Below are 25696 nucleotides of genomic sequence, written 5' to 3' on the forward strand. Positions count from 1 at the left end.
ACCGCACGCGCCCCACTAGGCGCGGCAGGCCCCGCCCATGCGCCCCGCCCCGTGCACGACGAGACGGGCCCTAGGCCCTAGGCCCGGTCCACCGCGCCACACCCTGGCCTGCACCCCTGGCCCGCACGTCAGTGGGAGAGCCACTGCTCCCAGGGGAGGGTGGGAGGGTCCATTAATCGGGTTCCCGTGTGCTGCCTCCGCCCTCCTCTTCCTCGCCCCCCTCTTCCCCCTGTTTCGTCGAGTCTCTCTCGGCTGGGGGCGCCTCCCTCCCTCAATCAGAGCTGGGAGAGCACACGAGGGACGTGAAGGGAGAGAGAGAGAGAGAGGATCAGAGCTAGAGAGAGAGAGAGAGAAGAGAAAGAGTAGCGTTGATACACCGTCGAATGAATCGGAACCCAGCATCGCCATCCCCCACCCCCATATCGGAATCGGAACCCAGCATCGCCATCCCCCACCCCCTTTCCACTCCATTCCCCTTCCACCCCCCCTGCGCTGCGCATCGCCGCGCGTTTGCGTGATTCGTACGGTTTATCACCGCCTCTTTCTCTTCCACTCTCTCTCTCCCGGTCCACCCGCCGCCGCGACGCCCACAAGTAGTAGCGACATTCGTCTTCGCCCCCCTTCCTCTGAGATTCTTATTCCGATTGTTCTCTGTTCTCCTGCTGCTGGTTGATTACTGGAGGAGTTGTGTGGTCTGTAACTATCGCTGTGACTGCTGTTGGTGCAGCTGTTTCGCGGCGTGATGGCGGGAGGAGGAGGAGGCGGTGACGCCGGCGGCGGCGAGCACGCGGCGGCGTCGTACTGGTACGACGCCTGCGAGGACGGCGCGTCGCTGCTGTGCGGCATCGACTTCGCCGCGTCCGCCGACTTCGACCCGGGCCTCATACCGGCGATGGACTGCGGCGCCGACGACGGCTTCGTCGCCGAGATCGATCGGATACTCGAGAGCATCAACGCCGAGAGCGCCCCCACGCTGGCACCGCCGCCGCCGCCTCCTGCGCCTGCGCCCGCGCCCGCGCCCGTTGCTCCGCCGCAGCTGCAGCCGCAGTTGCAGGAGGTGGCTAAGGCCGTGGCCCACAATGCAGTGGCGGTGGTGGACGCGGCGCAGAGGAACCACGCTGTGGAGGCGAGGAAGGAGCCCAGGAGGGAGTCCCCGGTCGCCGTGGCCAATGGCCGCGGTGGCGGTGGGGAGTGGAGGGACGGCAAGCGCCAGCGTCTCACTGCAGGTGGTACCGGGGAATCACGGCACGACTGTCGGCGGCGTCCGATGCCGCCTCCTCCCTCTCGTGGTTGGGAGGACCGGCGTGGACGGCGGGAGTACGAGAGGCCGCGTAAACGCGACCGTGACCACGGTCACTACGCCCATGATCACCACCGACGCGAGGCCCGGGGTTTCTGGGAGCGTGACCGTGGCGGCAAGATGGTGTTCCGCCATGGCATGTGGGAGGCTGAAGTGGACCGCCAAGGAAAGCGTGCCAGGACTCAAGATGGAAACCCTGTGGAGAGTAAGGTGGAGGTGGATCGGACAGTAGCCGCGCAGAAGGAAAAGCCTGTCACCGAGGAGCAGGCGAGGCAGTACCAGCTCGAGGTGCTTGAGCAAGCAAAGAGCAGGAACACAATTGCCTTCCTTGAGACTGGTGCCGGGAAAACTCTCATAGCTGTGCTACTCATTAAAAGTATTTGTGACAAAATGCTCAAGGAGAACAAAAAGATGCTTGCTGTTTTCTTGGTGCCTAAAGTGCCTCTTGTGTATCAGGTATTGATAAAAGAGTGAGCCTTTAGAAGTTCTTGTCGCAAGTTTTGTGGTTGCAATTCATATTTTCTTGGTGGAATTGCAGCAAGCTGAAGTGATACGCGAGAGGACTGGCTATCGTGTTGGGCACTACTGTGGGGAGATGGGGCAGGATTTCTGGGATTCTAGAAAGTGGCAGCGAGAGTTTGAGTCAAAACAGGTAAATTCTTGGTGTTGTTGCTCTTTTATTTCCAAACTGTTGTTATGTAAAAATGTCTCATGGCTAAGTTCTTACCAAACCTGTGCATAGCCCACTGCGCTTTGACTTAGGAGACTAATGCTCACTAACTTGTCCATTTAACTGGTTGATAGCCAAGACACCTGAATGAAGTCTAACTGTTTCTTTGCAGATTATTTGAGTTGTAATAATAATATCTTGCTCTAGATGTCTTGCTCCAGATGTAGTTTCCTTTCCTTCTATATGCAGTTGCCATTACTACAGTATATTTCCTCAGAACAATTAGTTTATATATTTGAGTAAAATAGTGCACTTGTCACCTAACAGGAATATTTTTTTTACTAGTTCAGCAGATATATTTTTTTACGCCTCTCAACCTTTAGCATCTGAACATATGCAAACACACACGCACACCCACTCACACCGTACGTACACCCTCAGACCTACCAACTGCACTTAGTATTATAAAACTGCATCCTTGAAGAGATCACCGGAACCGTTCAAGGTCTCGTATACGATGGGCACATCACATCCCAATTGTGGCTTCATGCGAGAGAGGCTACAGATTTTATTTGGAGACTCAGCCCGGTGAGAGCACCTGCTGGGAAGCTAGGGTTTGAACGCTGGTGAGAAGCGTGCTCACCAGCAAACGCCACCAACTGAGCTACAGCTCGTTCTCTAGTTCAGCAGATATTGATATAGACATAAACTAGAGTTTCTCTTTTCCTGTCTTAATAGTCTGCGTTCACTGATTCAATGTGGTGGCTGCAATCCTACCTGCTATTTTCAGTTTTTTTTGTCTGTATTTTCCCTTAAGATGCAAGGCAGGTGCTCTGTGATAATCATTTGGGTTGTATTGATATAATTATACTAGTTACTACAGAGATAATTTTCAACTGCTTTGCTTCGTAGTACGAGAGCTTGTAGCTGTAGGTAATATTAGATGGAGCTGACTAAGAGAAAATGACACGATGACTCCAAGAATCCAAACGCTCAATTTATTGATATTTGCAATAATTTGGAAATGTGAGAAAGGAGTTGTTTTTTAAATCACTTATTTTTGCATAACTAAAGAAAAATGTTTTAAGTAAAACAATTTTTCTTTTTAGAAAAGAAATCGAAATTCTTTTGAAATTTATTGATTAGAAGAGTGGCGGAAAATAAGGATCCACACCAAAGAGGCTTCAGACCTATGTCCCCTGAAGCAAGGTGTGCTTGTTCAATTTTCTAGAAAATATGTTTTAGGCATACATAACTTTAATCAAATTGACTTGTGTATTTATGATTTCTAAACTATTCCATTCATAGGTGTAGTCATGCATAAAAGAATAACGAATGATTCTTTCTTAAGGACTTTAAAAACAAAAACCTATAGTAAAGCTGTTACTAGGGGGGAAATTCCAGCTGTTACAGGAAAAAAATCCATCTCATGTAATAACATTGTTATTAAGATATTTTTTTGAATGTTGTGTTTGCTTAGAGACCAAACCTGACATGGGAGGAGGCAGGAAAAAAGGACTTCAAAGGGTGGAGTATACCGAGAGAATTGTCCTGGGATAGAAGCGCATGGAAATCCATGTGCTTAACCATGAATAAACCTTTATCTCCTAATAATATTACTATTATTGATGTTTTGTATTTTTATATAAGGTTTTTCCCCTTTTTTCTTTTCCTTCCTGTTGGTGGCTCATATTGGTTTTCATCTCTAACCTACCCCAACTTGCTTGGGACTTTGGCTTTGTTGTTGTGTTTGCTTAGACTTAGAATCATTTACACTTAATTTGCAGGCAATTCAGTCAGAATTAGCAAATCTATAATAGAGATATGTTATTTACATATCTAAAGGTGACTAATGTATTGGTGATGTGGTTTTATGTAGAGACTTAATTTATACCTTATTTTAGGGAGGGCTTAGTTTGTACTTAATAATGTTAAACGGGAGAGATAAAGTGTTGCTGCCTTCTATCTTAGCTTCTTTGTTTAAATTAGGAAGGTTGTAGATGTAATTAGACTGGATCCAACATATTAGTCTTGGTAATCATATTAACTATCTATAAATATATAGGAGTACCTGTAAAACGATGAAAGATTTAGAAAACTCGCACTCCCGATCTCTATCCCTTGGGTGTGGGCAAGCCGCCACCCCTGTCTCCCCCTCCCATGTGCATCTTCCCTGCCTTAGCCATGACCCTCTACAGGACTGCCGGCTGCAAGGGAGCTGGTCATGTCCTCCTCCATCTCCATTAGAACAGTGAGGAGCCGGCAGTTTTTTCCACAGCAAGAGGATTCTCTCCGTAAGACTAACAATTAGAAAGGTACCCCTTTGTGCTTGATGGCTATGGTTCTGGTTGAGGTCGGGTTTTGTATGTATCAGAAGGCGAGTCTGTGCAAGCTTTTTGTTTGGTGAGAGAGTGGTGTTGTACAGGCTCTAAACCCTTTTCTTCTTAATATAACGATACACAACTCTCCTGCGTGTCTAAGAAAAATACACTAACAATTAAAATAAAAAAATTTAGAGTTGAATTTTATTCTTTTTTTTATTAAGAACGTTTTGATGGAACCTCTTCCATGTCGAGAGGTACATTGTTTCTTTTTTGTATCTAACAGGAATTCTCATGGTCCTGGAATGCAATACGTTTAACTGATTTGTATCCTTATTAATTATGTTTTTCTTTCTTGCATTAGCTTGTTTTAACATGGTTTATATGCACAAGTTGAAATCTCTTGGCTTGTTGGAGCTGGTAAGTGACAAAAAAATTCTTAGAATAAAATTAGACTAAACTTGCAAGTATAAGAGAGCTTTTTGTCTTGCAACTAAGTAGTGGATTTATAGCCTACTTAAGGGATCCTGATTTGTAGCCTTCAAAATTAACGCGCGTTCATCTCACCCATGGCTTCCACTTTATATGATATAAGATGTGGCACTTGTATTGTACTGCACATAAATCACATGTTTATCCTTTTCATGCTATCGTTTCTATCAATGTTATTTCTGTTACTTATCCATGACTCATGCAGGTACTTGTTATGACAGCTCAAATTTTGTTGAACATCCTTAGGCACAGTATTATTAAAATGGATGCCATACATCTTCTGATTTTAGATGAGTGCCATCATGCAGTGAAAAAGCACCCATATTCTCTAGTCATGTCAGAATTTTATCACACCACTCCAAAGGACAAGAGGCCAGTTGTGTTTGGCATGACTGCTTCACCTGTTAACTTAAAGGGTATGGCTTTGCTGTCCCCTCAGTGTATCCTTGCTACTCCATGTACAATTTTCTTTAGCATTTCCTGACTCATGTTTAGTTTAAATACGGCTTTGCCTTCTGTTATATGTATGTTTTTTTTTCTGATGCTTCTTAATACTAATATTTGGATAGGAGTGACTAGCCAAGAAGATTGTGCTATCAAGATACGAAATCTTGAGAGTAAACTGGATTGCATAGTATCTACGATCAAAGACCGGAAAGAGCTTGAGAAACATGTTCCCATGCCATCGGAAGTCATTATCCACTATGACAAAGCAGCCACTCTTTTGTCTTTCCATGAACAGATCAAACAAATGGAGGCCACAGTTGAAGAAGCTGCACTTTCTAGTTCTAAGAGAACTAAATGGCAGTTCATGGGAGCTAGGGATGCAGGCTCCAGAGATGAACTGCGCCTTGTCTATGGTGTTTCTGAGCGTACAGAAAGTGATGGTGCGGCTAATTTAATTCAGAAGTTGAGAGCTATAAATTATGCTCTGGGTGAACTAGGACAATGGTGTGCTTACAAGGTACTGGCTTCACATTTAACAGTGAACTAGTGTATTGCTAACTGCCATGTGTTTCTAACTGCTATTTCTGCACAATTTCAGGTTGCACAGTCATTCTTAACAGCACTACAGAATGATGAAAGGGCAAACTATCAGGTTGATGTCAAGTTCCAAGAGTCATATTTGAAAAAGGTTGTTGATTTGTTGCACTGCCAGTTGACTGAAGGGGCTGCAATGAAAAGTGAGAATAATGATGTTGAAATGCATAATGCTGAAAACCACAAGCCAAATGACCTTGAGGAGGGGGAGCTACCTGACAGTCATGGTATCTTTTTCTTTTTAACCTTTTCCTTATGATTTTTCATTATTTCTTCATTCTATCATTAGCACCTATTTTGTTTATTCTTTTTATCCTTTATTGTACTGATGCCCCAGTTTCACTTTTAACGCTGTTATTTTCCACCAGCTGTTTCTGTAGGTGAACATGTAGATGAAGTTATTGGTGCTGCTGTGGCTGATGGGAAAGTTACTCCTAGGGTGCAGGCTTTGATTAAAATACTTCTCAAGTATCAGCAAACTGAGGATTTCCGTGCTATCATATTTGTAGAGCGAGTGGTTACAGCATTAGTCCTCCCTAAGGTGAAGACTATGCTCTTCCACATTCCAAGATCAATTACTTCTGAACCATTTATGAATTCTCTGATTTGTTTCCCTTTCTTGACATCATAGGTTTTTGCCGAGCTTCCATCATTAGGCTTTATACGGTGTGCAAGCTTGATAGGCCATAACAACAACCAAGAGATGCGGTCAGGCCAAATGCAGGATACAATTGAAAAATTTCGTGATGGTCGTGTATGTTTCTATTCATAATTTTCAATGGGATGCACCCATCTTTTGTACATTCAGTGCTATCTATGCTAGCATGGCTTAACTATCTGTGATAATGTGTGACTAGATTTTTAAATTTCATGATTTCCATGTATGTTTCTACTCATAACATAATTTTACATTTGTATTTTTCTTTCTAAGTACCTATCTATTATAGTTTTAATATTAAGTAGGTTTAACTGTGTGCTATGCATGTTATGCAGCTCTATTTTAGGGGCATCTATTAGAGCTAATCTGTGCAGCTTGTACTTTCATACTTGACCAATTATCAAAATCACTGTCATCGGTTTTCAGGTTACGCTGCTAGTTGCAACTAGTGTTGCAGAGGAAGGACTTGATATTCGACAGTGCAATGTTGTCATTCGGTTTGACCTTGCAAAGACTGTTTTGGCTTACATACAGTCTCGGGGTCGTGCTAGAAAGCCTGGATCTGACTACATATTGATGCTTGAAAGGTACTTGTGTGTCACCTAATTTTTTGGTACAATTAAAATATGCTCTGTTTAAGTCCACGAACTTATAAATTGATTGTGCTAGGGGAAATTTGTCGCATGAAGCGTTCTTGAAACATGCTCGGAGTAGTGAGGAGGCATTGAGAAAAGAAGCTATTCAGAGAACTGATCTCAGTCATCTTGATGGTACTTCTATGTTAAGCCCTGTTGATACACCTGACTCTATGTATCAGGTTGAATCCACAGGTGCTGTTGTCAGTTTGAACTCTGCAGTTGGACTCATACATTTTTACTGCTCACAGCTGCCAAGTGACAGGTACAGACTTCTTCTAATTTGTTGGTATACTAGCTCAAATGATTTTTCAAATTGCAGGCTCATCCTGAGTTTCCTACTCTCAGATACTCAATTCTTCGTCCGGAATTTATTATGCAAAAGCATGAGAAACCAGAGGGTTCAGCAGAATATTCTTGCAAGCTTCAACTCCCTTGTAATGCTCCATTTGAGAAGCTTGAAGGCCCTATATGCAGTTCAATACGTCTGGCACAACAGGTAGCGGCAGTTCCATTGGAAAAATTATTATTCAGTTTTTGACCTATATTTTGTCCATAAGTTTGAACCATGTCTTACTCTTTTTGTGCAGGCTGTTTGTTTAGCTGCTTGTAAGAAGCTACATGAAATGGGTGCCTTCACGGATATGCTTTTACCTGATAGAGGAAGTGGGGAAGGAGAGAAGACAGAACAGAATGATGAAGGTGATCCACTCCCTGGAACAGCACGCCATAGAGAATTCTATCCTGAAGGGGTTGCTGAAATTTTGCGGGTGAGTATTTGCTTTCTCACTCATTATCTATGAGTTTGAACTTAGGATTGGTCTTAGTGGTGCTTTGCAATTGGTTTATAATTCTAGTTACTTTCTCGCAGTCTCATTTCACTGTATTTTGTTTATGACAGGGAGAATGGATTTTATCTGGAAGAGATGGTTGCCAAAGCTCCCAGTTTATTAAGTTATATATGTATTCTGTGAACTGTGTGAACATTGGGACTTCAAAGGACCCCTTTGTTACACAACTTTCAAATTTTGCTCTTATTTTTGGCAATGAGCTGGATGCAGAGGTAAATTTGTTATCTGGTGGTATTATACAATTTGATATAACAAATGTTCTAGAGTCTGTAATGTTTTGATTTTTAGGTTTTATCGACGACGATGGATCTCTTTGTTGCTAGGACGATGATAACAAAGGCATCTCTCGTATTCCGTGGGCCAATTGAAATTACAGAAAGTCAGGTTGGTTTGCTTGGCAAATGTGAAGCATCAGCCCTCATTTCCATAATTTTACGCTAATGTAGCTAATACCTACTCCTGTGATTCCAGCTGGTCCTGCTGAAGAGCTTTCATGTTAGGCTCATGAGCATTGTACTTGATGTGGATGTTGATCCCTCAACAACACCTTGGGATCCAGCAAAAGCATACCTCTTTGTTCCTGTGGGGGCTGAGAAATGTATGGATGTTTTGAGAGAGATAGATTGGACATTAGTTAACAGTATTGTGAACTCTGATGCCTGGAACAACCCTCTACAGAGGGCACGCCCAGATGTCTATCTGGGCACCAATGAAAGGACTCTTGGCGGAGATAGGAGGGAATATGGGTTCGGAAAATTGCGTCATGGAACTGCTTTTGGACAGAAGGCCCATCCTACTTACGGTATTAGAGGCGCCATTGCTGATTTTGATGTTGTCAAAGCATCTGGATTACTTCCTGCTCGTGATAGGGGGCATTATAATGATTATCAAAACCAAGGCAAGTTGTTCATGGCAGATTCATGTTGGGATGCTAAAGATCTTGCTGGAATGGTTGTAACGGCAGCCCACTCAGGAAAGAGGTTCTACGTGGACAGTATTTGCTACAACATGAACGCAGAAAATTCATTCCCCAGGAAAGAGGGCTACCTGGGTCCACTGGAGTACAGCTCGTACGCTGATTACTACAAGCAGAAGTAAGATAACGTTTTGAACCTGAATACAAGCAGAGTACTGCCTTTCTTTCTGTTAAAATAGCTTTACAGCAGCATATTGTGATCCTTCGTGTTTTTGTTCTCAGGTATGGTGTTGAGCTAATTTATAAGAAACAACCTCTCATACGGGCACGTGGTGTTTCATATTGCAAGAATCTACTTTCTCCTAGATTTGAGCATTCTGAAGGTAAAGCTGTGCATTTCTTTTTCATGAGACTTCATTTAGATTATTTCAGTCTTAATATTTTACTATTCTTTATTAGTCTTGGTCTATCAGTCCCATCCAGGATGTCCCATTGAGCCTTGGATCAACTTAATAAAGAAATACTCCGCCTGTTGCAAATTATAGTTCACTTTATATTTGTCCCAAGTCAAACTACTCTAAGTTTGACCAAGCTTATAGAAAAAAGCAATATATTTACAGCATCAGGTTAGTTCATTGAATTCACCATGAAATATGTATTGGTGGTGCATTTATTTGGTACTGTAGATGTTATTATATTTTTCTATAAACCTGGTCAAAGTTAGACAAGTTTGACTTAGAGCTAAAGTGAACTATAATTTGGAACAGAGGAACTTAGTTCTTAACACAGTTACAAGTGGGACCATTCATGTATAATGATTGTATGCAACTATTGTTTTGCAGCTACCAATGGAGAGTTCTCAGAGAACCTTGACAAAACATACTATGTATATTTACCACCCGAATTGTGCCTTGTGCATCCTCTTCCTGGATCACTCATTCGTGGAGCTCAGAGGTTACCCTCAATAATGAGAAGGGTGGAGAGCATGCTTCTTGCAATTCAACTGAAGGACATAATTGGTTATCCGGTTCCTGCAAATAAGGTACATCTGCATCCCTCAAGCCAACATTTTTTAGGGGAGACTTTCTAGTATCCCCTAGTACTAGAATTTACTCGCAAATGGGACACTTAAAATTTATCCTAAGACTACTGACATCCAAGTGAGTGTGCAACACACCTCTAAGCCTTCATTGTGGCTCCTAGCCTTGGTGGATCATGGTTGTTAGTGAGAAAAATAGCTAAATAAACCAGGACAAAATTCATGTGCTATTAATGCTAGTTTTGGACATGACAATAGGCATGGAAAAATTTAAGTGTGTAGCCTGCATTATAAAGAAAATGTGAAAAGAGCATAAACCTGTTCTCTATGCACCTAGATTCATCGAGCAAGAGATAAATTATATTCTCAAATAAAATAGAGATCGTCCATATCAATTAAGAGCTCTTTCTTTTTGTGTCTGGCTCATGGCAGATATTAGAAGCCTTGACTGCTGCATCATGTCAGGAGACATTCTGCTATGAAAGAGCAGAGCTGCTGGGTGATGCATACTTGAAATGGGTTGTAAGCAGATTCCTTTTCCTAAAATATCCTCAAAAGCACGAGGGGCAGCTCACAAGGATGCGACAACAGATGGTTAGCAACATGATCCTGTACCACTATGCTCTGAATAAAAGCCTCCAATCTTATATCCAAGCAGATCGGTTTGCCCCATCAAGATGGGCAGCTCCGGGAGTGTTACCTGTATTTGATGAAGAAACAAGAGATTCTGAACGATCCATCTTTGATGAGGAATCTACTCCTAGTAGTGAATTACTAAAGGATTCTTATGATGACTACGCAGATAGCATGCAAGAAGACGGTGAAATTGAGGCAGATTCAAGCTGCTATCGTGTTCTGTCAAGCAAAACTTTAGCAGATGTCGTGGAAGCACTTATTGGTGTCTACTATGTAGCAGGAGGGAAGATGGCTGCAAACCACCTGATGAGATGGATTGGGATTCATGCAGAGTTGGATCCTCAGGAGATCCCTCCTTCAAAGCCATATATCATACCTGAGAGCATAATGAAAAGCATCAATTTTGACACATTAGAAGGTGCACTGGGTATCAAGTTTCAGAGTAAAGGCTTACTTGTTGAGGCTATCACACATGCATCAAGGCCGTCATCTGGTGTTTCATGTTACCAGCGCTTGGAGTTTGTTGGTGATGCTGTGTTAGATCATCTCATTACAAAGCACTTATTTTTCACTTATACCCACCTACCTCCTGGTCGCTTGACTGACTTGAGAGCTGCAGCTGTTAATAATGAGAACTTTGCAAGGATTGCAGTTAAGCATAAGCTGCATGTACATCTTCGCCATGGATCGTCTGCATTGGAGACACAGGTAGGCTACTCTTTATTTGTTCAGCAGTGAACTTCCCTGTCTATATGATGTAATGGTTGGACTGGAGTTCTGTTATGTTGAAATTGTTTCCGCGTTTTGGAAGCAATGCTGACTATTTCTCTCTGTCCTCTGAAGATTCGAGAGTTTGTAAAGGATGTCCAGGAGGAGCTTTCAAAACCAGGTTTCAATTCTTTTGGGCTTGGGGATTGTAAGGCTCCCAAGGTCCTTGGAGACATTTTTGAGTCTATTGCTGGGGCAATATTCCTCGATAGTGGGTATAATACATCGATAGTCTGGAAGGTAATTAGTTTTGTATCCTTGAGACAAAGCTCTGTTCATCCTCATGTGAAAATACTGAAGTTTCTTTTTTATTAAACCGCTATGCCAGGTTTTTCAGCCTTTACTTGATCCAATGGTAACACCGGACACCCTTCCAATGCATCCTGTAAGGGAGCTCCAAGAGCGCTGCCAGCAGCAAGCTGAAGGATTAGAATACAAAGCATCCCGGACAGCCAATGTAGCTACCGTTGAAGTTTTTGTTGATGGTATTCAGATTGGTGTAGGTCAGAACCCACAGAAGAAGATGGCACAAAAATTGGCAGCGAGAAATGCGCTTGTTGTCTTGAAGGAGAAGGAAACCGCAGCAAAGAAAGATTCAGAAAAAGACAGCGAGAAGAAAAACGGCTCTCAGATGTTCACTAGGCAGACCCTGAACGACATCTGCTTGAGAAGGCAATGGCCAATGCCACAATACAGGTGCATAAACGAGGGTGGCCCTGCCCATGCCAAAAGATTTGTTTATGCGGTAAGGGTGAATACATCTGACCGTGGATGGACTGACGAGTGCATTGGAGAGCCAATGCCGAGTGTGAAGAAGGCTAAGGACTCTGCGGCCATTCTTCTCCTTGAGCTTTTGAATAGGAATTACCGTGACAAGCCTGACGGCAAAAAATAGTTGTGTTCTTGGTGGCGGTAGTGGTGATGTGGGGGCATTCAGCATTCTTATACCATTCAGTGCTTTTCAGCCTTCTTATACCCATTCAGTGCTTTTCAGCCCTGACAAATAAAAAATAAGCGGAGCTGAGGAGTGAGATTAGAGGATTATTTTGTTGAGGCCGCTGGTTACTGTTAGGTATTTACTGGTGAGGTATTGAGGTGTCACAATAGGAGTTGCAAATTGCTATAGAAGAAAGGATATGTCGGTATAGGATATTGTTGGCCTCTCATTCGTCGATTGTACAAGGTGTTTACAGAACAATGCATTGATCCAATAAATTTACAATAATGATATCTATGTTGTCTTTCTATGAATTCAGTGCTTAGTTACTGCTTACAGCATCTCACGTTCTCACATTCCGTGTAGTAACATGCACGATCAAAACTGTCATCTTTGCAATGGCATTTAGACTCGTCTAGAAATATACTAGAATTCGATTAACAACTTGAAGATGACACTAATCTGGAAACTGACATGATCACAACGTCCTTAAGGTGAACAAACAAAACATCTTATTCAAATCTCAAAATTGAACGGCGACACACACGATGCATCTGACTCCACCGGGTGTTTTCTGACGACGAAGCAGCAGCAGTACCAGCAAACGAAGGCAAATGGTATCAGGCCGTGAGCTCCATGATGGCGCTGACGATGTCGCCGTCGTGCGCCTTGAGAGCCTTGACGGCCTTGGCCCTCGGCACGCTGGCCTGCGTCATGACGAGGTCGATGTCGCGGGGCTCTATCCCGGTCTCGTCCACCTCCTCCTCCTCGTCTGCCGCCGCCGCCGCCGCCGCCGCGTCCTGCTTGGCCATCACCTTGCTGAGGTCCTGCATCCTGAACTGCTGCGCGGCCTGGGCTTGCAGCTGCGAGCTCAGGTCCTCTATCTTGGCCTCGCCGAATATCACGTACGTCTCCGACGTCGGGCTCTTGAAGACGTCAGGCTTCGACACCACGAACAGTATCTGAAACGAATAACGGCTGTCGGTAATAAAGACTAGGAATTGCACGACGAAATCAAGGAGGAAAATTTTGTGTTCCTGCCGAGTTCTGGCTTACGTTCTTGGCTCTCTTGATGGTTATCCTGCTGACGCCGGTGACGGGTTTCATTCCGAGCTTCATCATGGCCTTGCGGCTCTTCTTCTCGCTCCGGCTCTGCTTGGAGCCCTCGGTTGCCCCTGCACCAAGCTCACCTGCACGGGCACAGATACTGCAGGTCATATTCCCAATCTGGCAGGTGCTAAATCTATTCAAGCACCACATATACTAACTAGCTAGCTATTCAAACTAAGAAACATTCACACTGTTGCGTGCTGTCAGTGCCAGAAGACGAGAAGATTCCACTCGGTGGAGACAAAATCAAACAGAGGCCAGGATGGAAGAGAGCTCTGTTACCTTCACCAGCGTCGTCGTCGTCGTCGTCGTCATCTTCATCCTCGTCGTCATCGTCCTCGTCCTCCTTGACGTCCTCGACGACCGGCGCCTCGTCCTCCGCAGGCTGCTCAGCCTTGGGCGCGGCCTCCGCGGGCGCCGCCGCCTCGCTCTTCTCCACCTCCGCCGCCGGCGCTTGCTCGCTGACCATCCTGCCTGGTCCGCGGCCGATCGAGCACGGGGTTTGCGGTGGCGGTGCACGGGAACGAACGGCGCCGGCCTCAGGATAAGGGGCGGGGAAGCGGAGTGAGCGAGCGCGGAGACCGAGTGTGCCGCCGCCGCAGGCCTTATCTATCCGCAACCGTCTCGCGCCCGCTGGGCTTGGGTTCCGGCCCGTGTTGGCCGGCCTGTTGGGTTTACAGCGCAGCGCGCGCACTCACGGGTGGAAATGGCCCGAACATGAATCCGGCCCATCAGATTATCGTAGAAAACTGTTGGTTCCTTGAGAGTCTGATGATGCATGCTCGCAAAGCTCCCAGTTACATGAGCATCATCTAGTCTACAACAGTATAAAATAGTTTCAAGGTTGATCGTTGATGGCCACCGGGCTATCTCCATTAACTGCTCGTGCAATCTCTCCGGAAATTGCATGGTGGAGTGGAGCACTACAGGGTGGAACAGAGCTCGCTCGGCACCAAAAGTAGACGCGCACTATGCTGCACAGCACACATGTTAGTTGATCGACTTCTATGGTCACTGCTCCCTAAGTTAATTGCCGACGAGCATGTGTAATCCACGGCCAAATCCTAGGTGACACCAAACATGGATGAGAGTTAATTTAGACAGGTCGAATCGCGTGCACTCAGTTGGCAGATGATGCAGGGAGCTGGGCAGGTCAGTGATTTCCTGCGTAACACCCACATTGCAGATCATGCTGCAGAGCCTTCAAGCAAGTGCCACTTCACCTAACGACATGCATAGCACGTGTCAGGATCAGGCCTGGCTATATATACGCTCCTTGACTTGCCTGGTTTGTCAGCTCAGCTCACAATTCCCTGCTCCAGCTAAGCCGGCGATCGTAGAGAGAGGCGCTTCACTGTTTGGATAAACATTGGTTCCAGTACAGAGTGTGTGATGGGGTTGTCGATCACGATTGGAGCAGTGTACTCGCTGTGCGCTCTGGTGGCGATGTGCGCTGGCTTCCCTGCCGGAGGGAACGGGGCGCTGCAGCCCAACTTCTACGGGGCGACGTGCCCGCAGGCGGAGACGATCGTGCGGCAGGAGGTCATCCGGTGGTTGCACAGCGACATGGGCTTCGCCGCCGGGCTCGTCAGGATGCACTTCCACGACTGCTTCGTCAGGGTAAACTACCTGACTGGCTCTCCGCATGCAAGCGGCGCACGCGCCCTTAACGATTGCATTGCAGGGGTGCGACGCGTCGATCCTGCTGGAGTCGACGCCGGACAACACGGCGGAGCGGGACTCCCCCGTCAACAACCCCAGCCTCCGCGGCTTCGAGGTTATCGACAGCGCCAAGGCCCGCCTCGAGGACGCCTGCCCCGGTGTCGTCTCATGCGCCGACATCCTCGCCTTCGCCGCCAGGGACAGCGTCGCGCTGGTACCTAAAACCTCAACACACACATGCCTCTGCCTGCAGTGACATTTGACGACCGTGCCGTGGATGGATGTGCAGAGCGGCGGGCCCCGGTACGACGTGCCGGGAGGGCGGCGCGACGGCACGTTGTCGATGGCGTCGGAGGTGGCCGACAACATCCCCGCACCGACGTTCAACCTGGACCAGCTCACCCAGAGCTTCGCCGCCAAGGGCCTCACCCAGGAAGAGATGGTCACCCTCTCAGGTACATACGTTTTTCCCAGTGCACGACACGGTCATGTCGCGTTCCCGTGTGCATGACAGCATGAGCACGACGCGTTCACCTACTGCATATGCCATGGCAGGCGCGCACACCATCGGGCGGGCGCACTGCACGGCGTTCAGCGACCGGCTCTACAACTTCAGCGCGACGGGCGTGGCGGACCCCACCCTGGACCCGCCCTTCCTGGCGCAGCTGCAGCACGCCTGCCCCGCCGCCGGCGACGGCGGCGTCGACCCGGGCCTCGTGGTGCCCATGGAGCCCCGCACGCCCCACGCCCTCGACACGCTCTACTACTGGGGCGTCCTGCGCAACCGCGGCCTCTTCGCCTCCGACCAGGCGCTGCTGGCCAGCGCGCCCACCGCCGCGCAGGTCCGCCAGAGCGCCTACGGGGGCTACCCGTGGAAGCTCAAGTTCGCCGCCGCCATGGTCAAGATGGGGCAGATCCAGGTGCTCACCGGCGGCGGCGGACAGATCAGGGCCAAGTGCAGCGCCGTCAACTGAAGAATCGGCTAGCATCCCTACGTTCCACCGATTTTTCGTCGTGCAGTGCAGTGCAGTGCTATTCTGCTGCTTTTGTGGCCGTGGAAATAAAACAGTTGTTCCTGACTGTTGTGACGGTGTCCTATGTTGTTGATGTGTCGTGTTGTATACTGGTATGTGGTGACAATAAAAGAAAGATTAGAACAACAGCGCCGTGCTAAGCTGATCTCTTCTGCAAACCACTGGCCCGACTGGTTTCGAGAGTTAGTTTCTTTTTTTTAGTGGAATTTCGAGAGTTAGTTTCTGATGTGATAGGAAGAAGCACGCGGGTTTTTCTTTGCCAAAAGAAAAGAAATACGTTTTCAAAAAAAAAAGAAAAGAAATACAGGAAAAAAAGTGTTGGGCCCTGAACAGAACGTGGACGGGCCACGACTCAGTCTGGACCCAGAAAGCCCAAGCTCACATTCAGATGGGCCACAAAGTCGTGATCGAATCGGAACCAGGAAAGGAAACCTGAATCAACTCCTCGTGCTCGTAGCTAATTTCTACCTCCTGGTCGAATCGCGCAATGGACGGCACAAAATCCTCCTTCGTGCTGCAATGCGCAATGCACAGGAGTAACTCGAGGAGCAATTTCCTTGCTGGTGGAATCCGTCGGGATTTTGCAGGGCGAATCAAGCAAGAAGAAAGTCTCCCAGCATAGCCGCCGGATAGGGCAGCGGCATGGCGCGTCCGATGCTTCCGATCACAAACCCGCACGGAGGCGATGCTCGATCGTCGTCTTCCGCGCTGGACCAGTGGACGAAGCGGTTCCAGGAAGCCGAGCGGCTGGTGGACGACGTCGTCGAGCGGATCGCCGAGAGGGACTCCGTGCCGCCGTCGCTGCCGCGAAAGCTGCAGCGCCGGACAGCCGAGATCCGCCGCAAGGTCACCATTCTCGGGACCAGGCTCGACATGCTGCAGGAGGACCTGTCCGATCTCCCAAAGAAGCAAAACATGTTAGTATTGCAGTTACTACCTCGCTTGTTTATAACAAGAACATATTAACAAGTTGTTTTCACGTTCATTGCAGAAGCTTGAAACAGCTGAACAAGCTAGCCGAGAAGCTCTCCGGTCTGAGCTCCAAGGCGAAGGAGGTTGGCGGTCAGTTCACGATGAATCACTCATCGGACGGGTGAGTTAATCTGCCATCGTGTCGATCTGCTATCATCTTCTGCTTTGCTTCAGGGCATGACTGAATCTCGAGAAACTTTTTTCTCCACCTGAATCTTCAGGAATGACTTGTGTGGATCGAGCGAGAAGAGCACAAAGATAGATGTGAACAGCATTGCCGACATGGACAACCGAGACATGGTCAACTTGCAGAGGAAGGTCATGAAAGGTAGGGCTCTGCCTCTTCGTTTTATTAGTCAGTAGCAATTGCGCCCCTGAAATTACCTGTCGGTGCGATACGCGTATGCTAAAGTGAGGTCCTTATACATGGTGCAGAGCAAGATTCTCAACTGGAGATTCTGGAGGAGACCGTTGTCAGCACGAAGCACATTGCGTTAGCGATCAACGAGGAGCTGGATCTGCAAACTAGGCTGATTGTAAGTGTCAGCCTGCCAACAGTATTTCCTGAAAATAAAAACCGGACTCAACTCGCCCTTTTCAGAATAACCTGGTTCTAAATCACTTTTACTTGAACTTTGCAGGACGACTTGGACGAGAGCGTTGAAGACACAAGCACCCAATTACAGGTACATGTCTCATCTCTACTTCAAAACTTTCATCCTTCCATATCCAAACGAACCTGCTAAGTAATTTCCTCCAAGATAGATGACAATATCACTTCTCATCAAGTCCATGTTTCAGAAAGACCTATACGTGCTATGGTTCTTAGATAAGCTAACATGTTGATCCTTATTTGTAATACCTGCAGCGTGCCGTGAGGAGGCTGAAAAAACTGAGCACGCGCATGAGGAAAGACGGTTCTTGTTGGGGCATAGTCTTGGCGGTCATTGCCGCTGTAATCTGTGTTGCCGTAGTCTGGGCTCTGATAACAACCTAGTAACACTGACGGCCAAGAGACCTTAAAATAAGTTTCAGTAACTGAACTTTTCTTTCAAGGATGCTCAAACATTACCGACCGAGATCTATGTCTCTATTCATGTATTCTAGTATGTATATGATGTGCACATATACCGGGGGCGCCTGCGTACCTGAGAATCCTCTGAATAATGGGCACCAACCAAAACGCTGCATGATTAGCGCGCCTGGCCTGAGCTCGAGCCTTTCTTCGTGCTAATGGCCTAATGCTAGTTTTTGTCCGTAAAGCCGAGGCCGGAAAGGAGCAAAAGCTTGCGATGGCTATGAAAGCGAATCCAACTTTGCAGCGCGAGCCAACAGCATGGGGGGTTAGTGGCTGGCCTTGGCCACAGCACACGATAAGGCTTTCTTTTCCTCGTATAAAAGATGAACCTGAGCGTTTTTACTTTCAATAATAGAAAAAAAGGATGGACCTCTGCAAGCATAAGATGCCGAATTTGATCCGCAAATTGAGACGTCTCAAGAAGAACACAAAACTGGCTGCATTTTGTTTTCTTTTTTCAGCAGCGTTGCCTTCCAAGCATGAACTGAAGCTTCCTCTGGGCTGTGACGTGGCGTTGCTCTTCCTGGAATCGCGGTCAAACCGACAGCGGTCCATGATCTACTGACTGATGGGCTTCGAATAGCAATGGATCCCTGACTTGTGCGTCCACCCAACACTCACCTGCATGTGCAGCCACCCTTTTCACCAGATTGCGTTGGCATGGCAGCCCCCCTACAGCAGAGACCTCAACAGGTAGGTAGTAGCAGTTAGCGATATTCTTTTCAGTTTCCACTTTACAGTGAAAAGCACATTTCCGATCGTATGAATGACAGTATAGTTTCCTGATGTCCCCTGAAGTGAAGTGGCCCCCTAAATTTTACCATAACAGTACCAAGCAGAGACCTCGACTAGAGTGCAGTCGTCGAAGCTGAGCTAGTGATGTTACAGCACTGTGACAAGATAAAGCATTCCCAGTTAGTTCCACAGTGAGCCAGCGATGCAGATCTCAGTCCCTTTCAGCATTCAGAGACTAGCTTTCAGCCTTTCACTAACTTTACCAAGAAACTGCGTGGACCAGCCGGGGCGCCCCTGCTCTGCATGCTTCCCTTTCGGTAAAGTTTCTGCACTGACGGATCCGATCTAAACGTGGTGGACTCTTGGCACTTCATCCCCGTTAAGAAATGGCTCCGCTGAAGAAAGCTTCACCTCCTTAACGTGGAAGGCACTCGAATCTGGCCTCTCTTTTTTCTGAAGCCACAGAATCTGGTGTGATCTGTCTGGCCCTGACTAACCACACTTCACTGCTCCAAGTAATTAGTACCAGGACAAAATGGAATTGCTTTAATCATGCGTCTTAAGAAAGGCTTTCACTCCATGCAAGCGTTAGAAGACAGGAGTCCAATCCATATCCATGAATCAATCATGCAGTGCATGTTGGGTGCCCGTGGATCCCGTAGGCGGCGCGTAGCTAGCTAGCTGCCATGATTGCGCGTTCCGCCGCTCCTGATGACGACGATCTTTGCTTACGGGACGCAACTGATGAAGCGATGATAGCTCACAAGCACTGACATTGTTTACCACCCTGCTTTCTGAAGCAACAAATCGTTATATACAGTAGACTATAAAATAGTAAAAAACGTCCACGTGTAGCACAAGGGAGGTGGCTCACAATGATGAAGTTGTTACGTGTTATTATTATGCATCTAGACGTACACTATATTTAGATGTATTATAATATTTATGAACATAGAAAAGTCAGAACGTTTGACACAGCATTTTAATGCGGCCACTGTGCTGCCATCCCCATTCATCATCCACCCATCTCTTGAAGTACTAGTACCCGGTGCATCTGAGCTTGGCCTTGGGCGAGAGATCGAACTGACGAGAAAGTTCCATGTCAGAGAAGTGGAAAAGAACATTATCATCACTACGGTTCTTCCCAGCTCATCCTAGCATTACAGTCCAATCATTGGCTTTGTACTGCTGGAATCACTGGGCCGGGCCCTCTGTCCAGTCCGATTGTCCATGCAACAATTGCTCGACGACGTTTTACAGCAGCAGCAGCAGAAGATGGAAACCAAAAGCCTGAATCGTTTTTACAGATCTCATCAAGCAAGCATCTGGCGCCTGCCTGTTTTATCGCCTCAATCATGCCCCAAAAGGGCCCGTCTCTCCTCCACTAACGATGGCCCTCGCACATGGGGTGGCCACCCCGCCTTGGCCTTGCCCTATAAATCCGACTCGGCCGACCGGAGTCCCACAACCTAGCGTGGAAGCATTAGCGACGCTCCAAGAAAGAAAGAAAAAACGGTGGCCTCTTGCAGCAGCCGCCGCCGGCCGGAGTAGCGCCTACCGCTTAAGCAAGGACCGGAGGCGAGGCGAAGCGAAGCAAAGGGAAGGGATGGAAGCGCGAGGCAGCAGAGAGAGAGCGGCGCGGCTCCTGAGGCTGTGGGTGGTGGTGATGGCGGCGGCGGCGGGGGCGCGGGCGCAGCTGCAGGTGGGGTTCTACGACATGCTGTGCCCTGCGGCGGAGATCATCGTGCAGGAGGAGGTCAGCAAGGCCGTGTCTGGGAACCCCGGCGTCGCCGCCAGCCTCGTCCGCCTCCACTTCCACGACTGCTTCGTCAGGGTACGTATACGTCAGTGCCTCCGATCTCTCGTTTCATTGATGGCACTGGCAGCTGCTCCGATTGGCACAATCGCACTAGCAGTAGTTGCCTGATTGAGATCGGGTGGCTTCGAGTGATCCAATGCAATTCGCCTTGCATGTGGAGCCTGCCTCTTTCGCCGTGCACATTGCTCTGCATCCTCTGCTCCCGCACATATTCTTTTTTTCTCTCTTACAGCAATCAACCACCGGTGGGCCGTGGCCAGCGCACGGTAACTTGCCGGGTGTTGGAATGTTGACAGCCTGCTGCATGCAGTAAAAAGCAGCTGGAACAAAGTCGTTTTTACTGATAGTGACGATTAACGGCTTCTTGCAGGGCTGCGACGCGTCCGTGCTGCTGGACTCGACCCCGGGCAACCAGGCTGAGAAGGACGCGTCCCCGAACACGAGCCTCCGGGGCTTCGAGGTGATCGACAGCGCCAAGACGCGGCTGGAGCAGGCCTGCTACGGCGTCGTCTCCTGCGCCGACGTGCTCGCCTTCGCCGCCAGGGACGCCCTCGCGCTGGTACGCCATCCCCTGCCGGCCTCACTCTCACTCCACCTACCACAGCATCCCCTCCTCCTCTCCTCCGGTTCAGCCAATAATAAAAGCGATTACCGAGAGAGCAGAGACACCACGCAGTCCTAGCAAGTGGAGAGCTCCTGTCTAGGATCACGCGCGCGGCGCACGCACAACGCGATTGAAGAGGCATGGCCGATCCGTCGGTGCTCTGGGTTTCTCTTCTCTAATCCAGTAGTAGCCTTTATTCGGCGATCCCAAGCCTTTGACAGAAAGCAAGCCTGTGACTGCACCGAATGAACCTGCAACTGCACGTACGTCGCCATCGGCATCATCATCCGGACAGGACAGGGGAATCCGGTGCGGCCTCAGCGTAGCTACGTTCCCAAGCAACGCAACGCAGCGCACGCGCGGCCGGCATGGGGGCCCCGTGCGGCGGCGGGGAGCCGTGAGCCATCGTTTTCTTTGGGTACACGCCGGTCGCCGGTCCCTCGTTACTGCACGACGCACGGACCTACCGGTCGGTGCCCGTAGCAGCGTCACACGATCGTGTCGTGCTCACATCAAAGGCTGTACGATCAGGAAGACAACAACCTGCTTCCTTTTCCCTAATCCTCTTTTGATGAGAATGAGATGCGGCAAAGGAAGGCTCCAAAGGGGAGCAGTACAGTCCAGCAATGCAACAGGTGTGTTCGGTGCATTGCTGGAGAGAAAAAAACTTGGTAGAAAAGCTTGCTTTCTGCAAGCCCTTTTGCACAAAGGTAGTATTTTTAGCACTGGAAATCAAAAGACTCGTGTACCGGGCAGCGCCAATCATTCCCCAAAGCTCGGGCGGTGATCTACACGCACAAAGTCCATGTAATTCAGTGCAGGGGATGTTCAAACACCAAGGCGTGCAGCTGCCTCCACTCTCCGGTGCTTCTCAAGACTTTTCTTTAAGGAAGTGCAGGCCCAGCGTTTGTGATTTTCTTTCATCTTCTTCTGACGCTTCCAACAACGGTTCAATCCAATGCAAGTTGGAGTGTTTTATGCACCGCGGTGATGTTCAGATAGATGCCGTTAGGATCATAGCAGGGAGATTTCTGATGCATTATTGGTGTGGTCATACGCCCGTTGCAGTTCTATCGTAGTGTTCCAGCAGTACTAATAATTTAAAAGTTGCCTTGAGCCATTGTGGCTGGGTCCTATCTGGTCAGCTACATTCTGAACTAGGATTGAGTACATGGGCAGCAGCAGCAGCACTAAAAACATTGATACTGCTAAGTCAACTACTAATGATATATGATTAAACATCTCGATTGCTTAGTACTCCTAGTAGTTGTCTAGTCGAGCTTGAGTGGCTGCAGTCCCATTCTGACGGTGCATGGTCATGTAGCACCAGCTGGCGAGATCGCTCGTCGCAGGCAGCGTAGGAAGGAGAGCTTTCCGTTTTGCAGCTGGAAAACAGAGCATGAGAAGGACATAAACCAGCCAAAGGCTGGCGGTTTGACGTCCATGTCCCGTGACGGATCAGCGAAACCACCGGCGTCCGGCGAGGAAAGAGTGCGAGCTACAACTGCGAGGAGGGCCTGGGTAACCTGGTGGGGCACGTTCGCACCCATGTGACCAGTGGCCGGCACACCCCCTCGGCCCTCCCTCCCCACATGCCATCCCATGCCGGCCTCCCTCCCAGTTGAGGTTGAGGAGCCGTGCCCGGCCATGGCCATGTGCCTAGTCCCCGTCATTGTACAGTTTCAAGGGGGACAAGCTGCCCCATGTTCTGCTGGCACTCCCAAAAAACTGCGCCTTCGTCTTGTTCTGTATCCATCAGCTGGTGGTCCGTCACCTCCACTTGACGTCCAATTAGTACGCTACAAAGGAATGTATGAGTCCAAATTTCACACAATAACCGCTCACGTTTGGTTCTGAATGAATGAACGAACGGGATTACATTGTGCAGGTGGGAGGCAACGCGTACCAGGTGCCGTCGGGGCGGCGGGACGGCAACGTCTCGGTGGCGCAGGAGACGAGCGGGAACCTGCCACCGCCGACGGCGAGCGTGAGCCAGCTGAACCAGATCTTCGGGAGCAAGGGCCTGACGCAGGCGGACATGGTGGCGCTCTCCGGCGCGCACACCATCGGCAACGCGCACTGCAGCTCGTTCGACAGCCGGCTCTACGCGTACGGGCCCAACGCCGGGCAGGACCCCAGCATGGACCCGTCCTACCTGGCCGCGCTCACGCAGCAGTGCCCCAACCAGAGCGGCGGAGGGCCCGACGGGACGGTGGCCATGGACCCCGTCACCCCCACTGCCTTCGACACCAACTACTATGCCTCCATCGTCGCCAAGCGCGGCCTGCTCGCCTCCGACCAGGCGCTCCTCGCCGACCCGACCACCGCCGCCCAGGTCGTCGCCTACACCAACAGCCCCGACACGTTCCAGGCAGACTTCGCCGCCGCCATGGTCAAGATGGGCGCCATCGGAGTGCTCACCGGCACCGCCGGCACCATCCGGACCAACTGCAGGGTCGCCAGCTGATCCCGTCCGTGTCCATCCATCGGTGGGCGCGCTGTCTTGAACCTTCATTCCTTGATTGGGGGGTGGACCGTGTGATTAAATTGTATGTAATGCGCGGCTTAGTAGAGTGTTGCTCTGCCTCTGATAAGGATGGTTCAATCGTGACGGGCTGTAGCTGTGTACGACTTAGTAGAGTGTTGGTTTACATTTTTTTTGGTCGTCCTCTTCTTCTTCTATACTTTTTTTTATGGTTCTGATGATGAGAGATATATAGCTTTGTTTATTCTTTTATTAGCTTGATTGAGTGCTTGTTTGTAACCATGAGCCGGAGGTCATCAAGAAACTGTATGTATATCTAAGGATTGCGAGAACAGTGGTCAATAAAAAAGTGTAGTTACAGAAATCCTCTGATCTCCAAGGCAGTGTTCCTGACTTCCTGCTTACCAGGTATGACCGTATGAGCAGTACAGTATCAGTCATGGTACATCCAACATCAAAAGAGAGATGAAGCAAAGCCCCGAGCAGAAACTCAAAACACTGATTTTGGAAACAGCCGAGGAGGATTGGGTTTTTTTTCTTTTTGAAGAAAGCAGAGGAGGCTTGCTGATTTTGCACTTGAACCACCACCATGTGACTGTGATTTCGGCGCTCGTAGTGGGCCGGTGGGTAGAGAGAAATCTTGATGATGGATGGGCTCTAAGCAGTAGGCTTGGTGCTTGGACTATTTTTGGGCTTATTACATATACAGTTGCGCCAGACAGAAGGGTCTGTACACACCAGGTGGGCTGTGCCACTCAAAATCCTTGACAACCACCTAGCTAGGGTGTCTACAAGGGCCCGTAAGAAGTGGACACCAGTACGGGCCATGAGCTGTTGGTGGGCCTCTGAGTGCTCTAGTTACAGAACGAAGCTCGCCGTCTCATGAAATGCGCATATCATATCACAGAGGATCAAGTGGCAGGCACCACCACGGCTGCCCACCCCACCCATGAGGAGGATTGAGGATGAGGGGGACCCAACCCAACCCGACGCCATGGCCCACTCATGCAGGCAACGCAGCACGCTTCGTGGAAAAAAGGCTGGACTGACTGACCGGCTAGTAGCTGGTCCAGGGCGCCTACACTGTGCGGCGTGGAGTAGCACAGTGCCCGCTACAGCGGCGTCGCGTACCACGGTCGATGCGCTGCCGCTGCCGCTTCGGTGGTGGTCTCCCAGTCTCGCAGGTCGCGCAGCGGCAGATCTGTCTGCGCACGCATGATTCCTCATGCATGGGGGGTAACATGCCTGTTACCTGTCGTCGCCGCCAGATCGCCTGCACCGGCCTGGCCGATCCATCCGTCCATCATGGCGGTGCGGGTAGGTAGGCAGGCAGGCCGAGCGCACCACGCACACTCACTCGCACATACAGTAGCGCCTGCTTTCCTACTACAGCCCCTTCGCTTTTCGTTGCTGTTGGGACCTACAGTACTAGTTCATATTCAGATACCCCACCGTGTAATCTGTTCACTAACTAGTGTCCGTATATGTACTAAGTATTCTTGCTCATGCTCTCCCGCTCTTTGTGGATACCTGAGAACGCTGCATCCGATACGTCGATTCGAATCTAGAACAGTCTCAAGTTTGGTCGATTGGCTAACCAGCTAAGCATGCCAGAAACGCATGCACGCCCGATGCTTTTGGACTTGATGAAAGAGAAGTACCTGTCGACATCGACGGGTGGATCGGTCGAACAGTCAGCTGGGAGCTTCCTGCAGGGCCCCATTTGTTCAACCCCGCGTCGTACTGTGCGTATTGGCTTCTACGACAAGTCATGATCCGTCAGAGATGGGCGGCAGAGAGATTGCGTTGCGTTGCGTCTCCCTCTTGGCCGGCGCGGTCTCTAGCTATCGTATCGATCGGTATGCATGACGAGCGCCAATCATCGTCCATGATGAGGGTTACTTCATTCGAGCAAGATATTGCTAGCTGCTGA

The 25696-nt window shown here is 48.9% G+C and overlaps 5 protein-coding genes across 5 annotated transcripts; 4 read left to right on the forward strand and 1 right to left on the reverse strand.

The window, feature by feature from the left end:
- The first annotated feature begins 219 nt into the window (after positions 1–219).
- LOC101782831 (endoribonuclease Dicer homolog 1) lies at positions 220–12568 on the forward strand. Its single transcript, XM_004985875.2, has 19 exons — positions 220–1756; positions 1839–1952; positions 4989–5199; positions 5353–5747; positions 5829–6051; positions 6193–6365; positions 6456–6578; positions 6909–7069; positions 7152–7382; positions 7466–7616; positions 7708–7887; positions 8019–8180; positions 8257–8352; positions 8440–9062; positions 9167–9267; positions 9727–9926; positions 10356–11267; positions 11403–11567; positions 11656–12568. The coding sequence occupies exons 1-19, from the start codon at positions 743–745 to the stop codon at positions 12220–12222; spliced, it is 5802 nt and encodes a 1933-aa protein (XP_004985932.1). The 5' UTR covers positions 220–742; the 3' UTR covers positions 12223–12568.
- Positions 12530–13951, reverse strand: LOC101782431 (nascent polypeptide-associated complex subunit alpha-like protein 1). The gene is made up of 3 exons (XM_004985874.4): positions 13657–13951; positions 13321–13454; positions 12530–13226 (listed from the first exon to the last, which is right to left on the reverse strand). The coding sequence occupies exons 1-3, from the start codon at positions 13841–13843 to the stop codon at positions 12885–12887; spliced, it is 663 nt and encodes a 220-aa protein (XP_004985931.1). The 5' UTR covers positions 13844–13951; the 3' UTR covers positions 12530–12884.
- An 825-nt stretch (positions 13952–14776) lies between these two features.
- Positions 14777–16196, forward strand: LOC101783234 (peroxidase 5). The gene is made up of 4 exons (XM_004985876.3): positions 14777–14994; positions 15059–15250; positions 15326–15491; positions 15592–16196. The coding sequence occupies exons 1-4, from the start codon at positions 14821–14823 to the stop codon at positions 16008–16010; spliced, it is 951 nt and encodes a 316-aa protein (XP_004985933.3). The 5' UTR covers positions 14777–14820; the 3' UTR covers positions 16011–16196.
- Positions 16197–16712: 516 nt separating this feature from the next.
- LOC101771109 (syntaxin-52) lies at positions 16713–18210 on the forward strand. Its single transcript, XM_004987147.2, has 6 exons — positions 16713–16987; positions 17062–17163; positions 17264–17370; positions 17478–17578; positions 17684–17728; positions 17911–18210. The coding sequence occupies exons 1-6, from the start codon at positions 16713–16715 to the stop codon at positions 18037–18039; spliced, it is 759 nt and encodes a 252-aa protein (XP_004987204.2). The 3' UTR covers positions 18040–18210.
- A 2097-nt stretch (positions 18211–20307) lies between these two features.
- LOC101783643 (peroxidase 5) lies at positions 20308–24127 on the forward strand. Its single transcript, XM_004985877.4, has 3 exons — positions 20308–20689; positions 21045–21233; positions 23167–24127. The coding sequence occupies exons 1-3, from the start codon at positions 20462–20464 to the stop codon at positions 23743–23745; spliced, it is 996 nt and encodes a 331-aa protein (XP_004985934.1). The 5' UTR covers positions 20308–20461; the 3' UTR covers positions 23746–24127.
- Positions 24128–25696: the final 1569 nt, after the last annotated feature.

Source organism: Setaria italica, chromosome IX (assembly GCF_000263155.2).
Source record: "Setaria italica strain Yugu1 chromosome IX, Setaria_italica_v2.0, whole genome shotgun sequence".
Classification (NCBI taxonomy): domain Eukaryota; kingdom Viridiplantae; phylum Streptophyta; class Magnoliopsida; order Poales; family Poaceae; genus Setaria; species Setaria italica.

Bases quoted from the DNA above. Each gene is read 5' to 3' on its own strand.
- LOC101783643 (XM_004985877.4), top strand. From the start codon at position 20,462: ATGGAAGCGCGAGGCAGCAGAGAGAGAGCGGCGCGGCTCCTGAGGCTG. The intron at 20,690-21,044 runs GTACGTATACGT...GGCTTCTTGCAG, and splicing joins TCCACGACTGCTTCGTCAGG to GGCTGCGACGCGTCCGTGCT. The intron at 21,234-23,166 runs GTACGCCATCCC...TACATTGTGCAG, and splicing joins CCAGGGACGCCCTCGCGCTG to GTGGGAGGCAACGCGTACCA.
- LOC101783234 (XM_004985876.3), top strand. From the start codon at position 14,821: ATGTGCGCTGGCTTCCCTGCCGGAGGGAACGGGGCGCTGCAGCCCAAC. The intron at 14,995-15,058 runs GTAAACTACCTG...ATTGCATTGCAG, and splicing joins TCCACGACTGCTTCGTCAGG to GGGTGCGACGCGTCGATCCT. The intron at 15,492-15,591 runs GTACATACGTTT...ATGCCATGGCAG, and splicing joins AGAGATGGTCACCCTCTCAG to GCGCGCACACCATCGGGCGG.
- LOC101782831 (XM_004985875.2), top strand. From the start codon at position 743: ATGGCGGGAGGAGGAGGAGGCGGTGACGCCGGCGGCGGCGAGCACGCG. The intron at 1,953-4,988 runs GTAAATTCTTGG...TGACTCATGCAG, and splicing joins GAGAGTTTGAGTCAAAACAG to GTACTTGTTATGACAGCTCA. The intron at 8,181-8,256 runs GTAAATTTGTTA...TTTGATTTTTAG, and splicing joins GCAATGAGCTGGATGCAGAG to GTTTTATCGACGACGATGGA.
- LOC101771109 (XM_004987147.2), top strand. From the start codon at position 16,713: ATGGCGCGTCCGATGCTTCCGATCACAAACCCGCACGGAGGCGATGCT. The intron at 17,371-17,477 runs GTAGGGCTCTGC...TACATGGTGCAG, and splicing joins GCAGAGGAAGGTCATGAAAG to AGCAAGATTCTCAACTGGAG. The intron at 17,729-17,910 runs GTACATGTCTCA...TAATACCTGCAG, and splicing joins ACACAAGCACCCAATTACAG to CGTGCCGTGAGGAGGCTGAA.
- LOC101782431 (XM_004985874.4), bottom strand. From the start codon at position 13,843: ATGGTCAGCGAGCAAGCGCCGGCGGCGGAGGTGGAGAAGAGCGAGGCG. The intron at 13,455-13,656 runs GTAACAGAGCTC...GTGCCCGTGCAG, and splicing joins CGACGACGACGCTGGTGAAG to GTGAGCTTGGTGCAGGGGCA. The intron at 13,227-13,320 runs GTAAGCCAGAAC...TATTCGTTTCAG, and splicing joins CCATCAAGAGAGCCAAGAAC to ATACTGTTCGTGGTGTCGAA.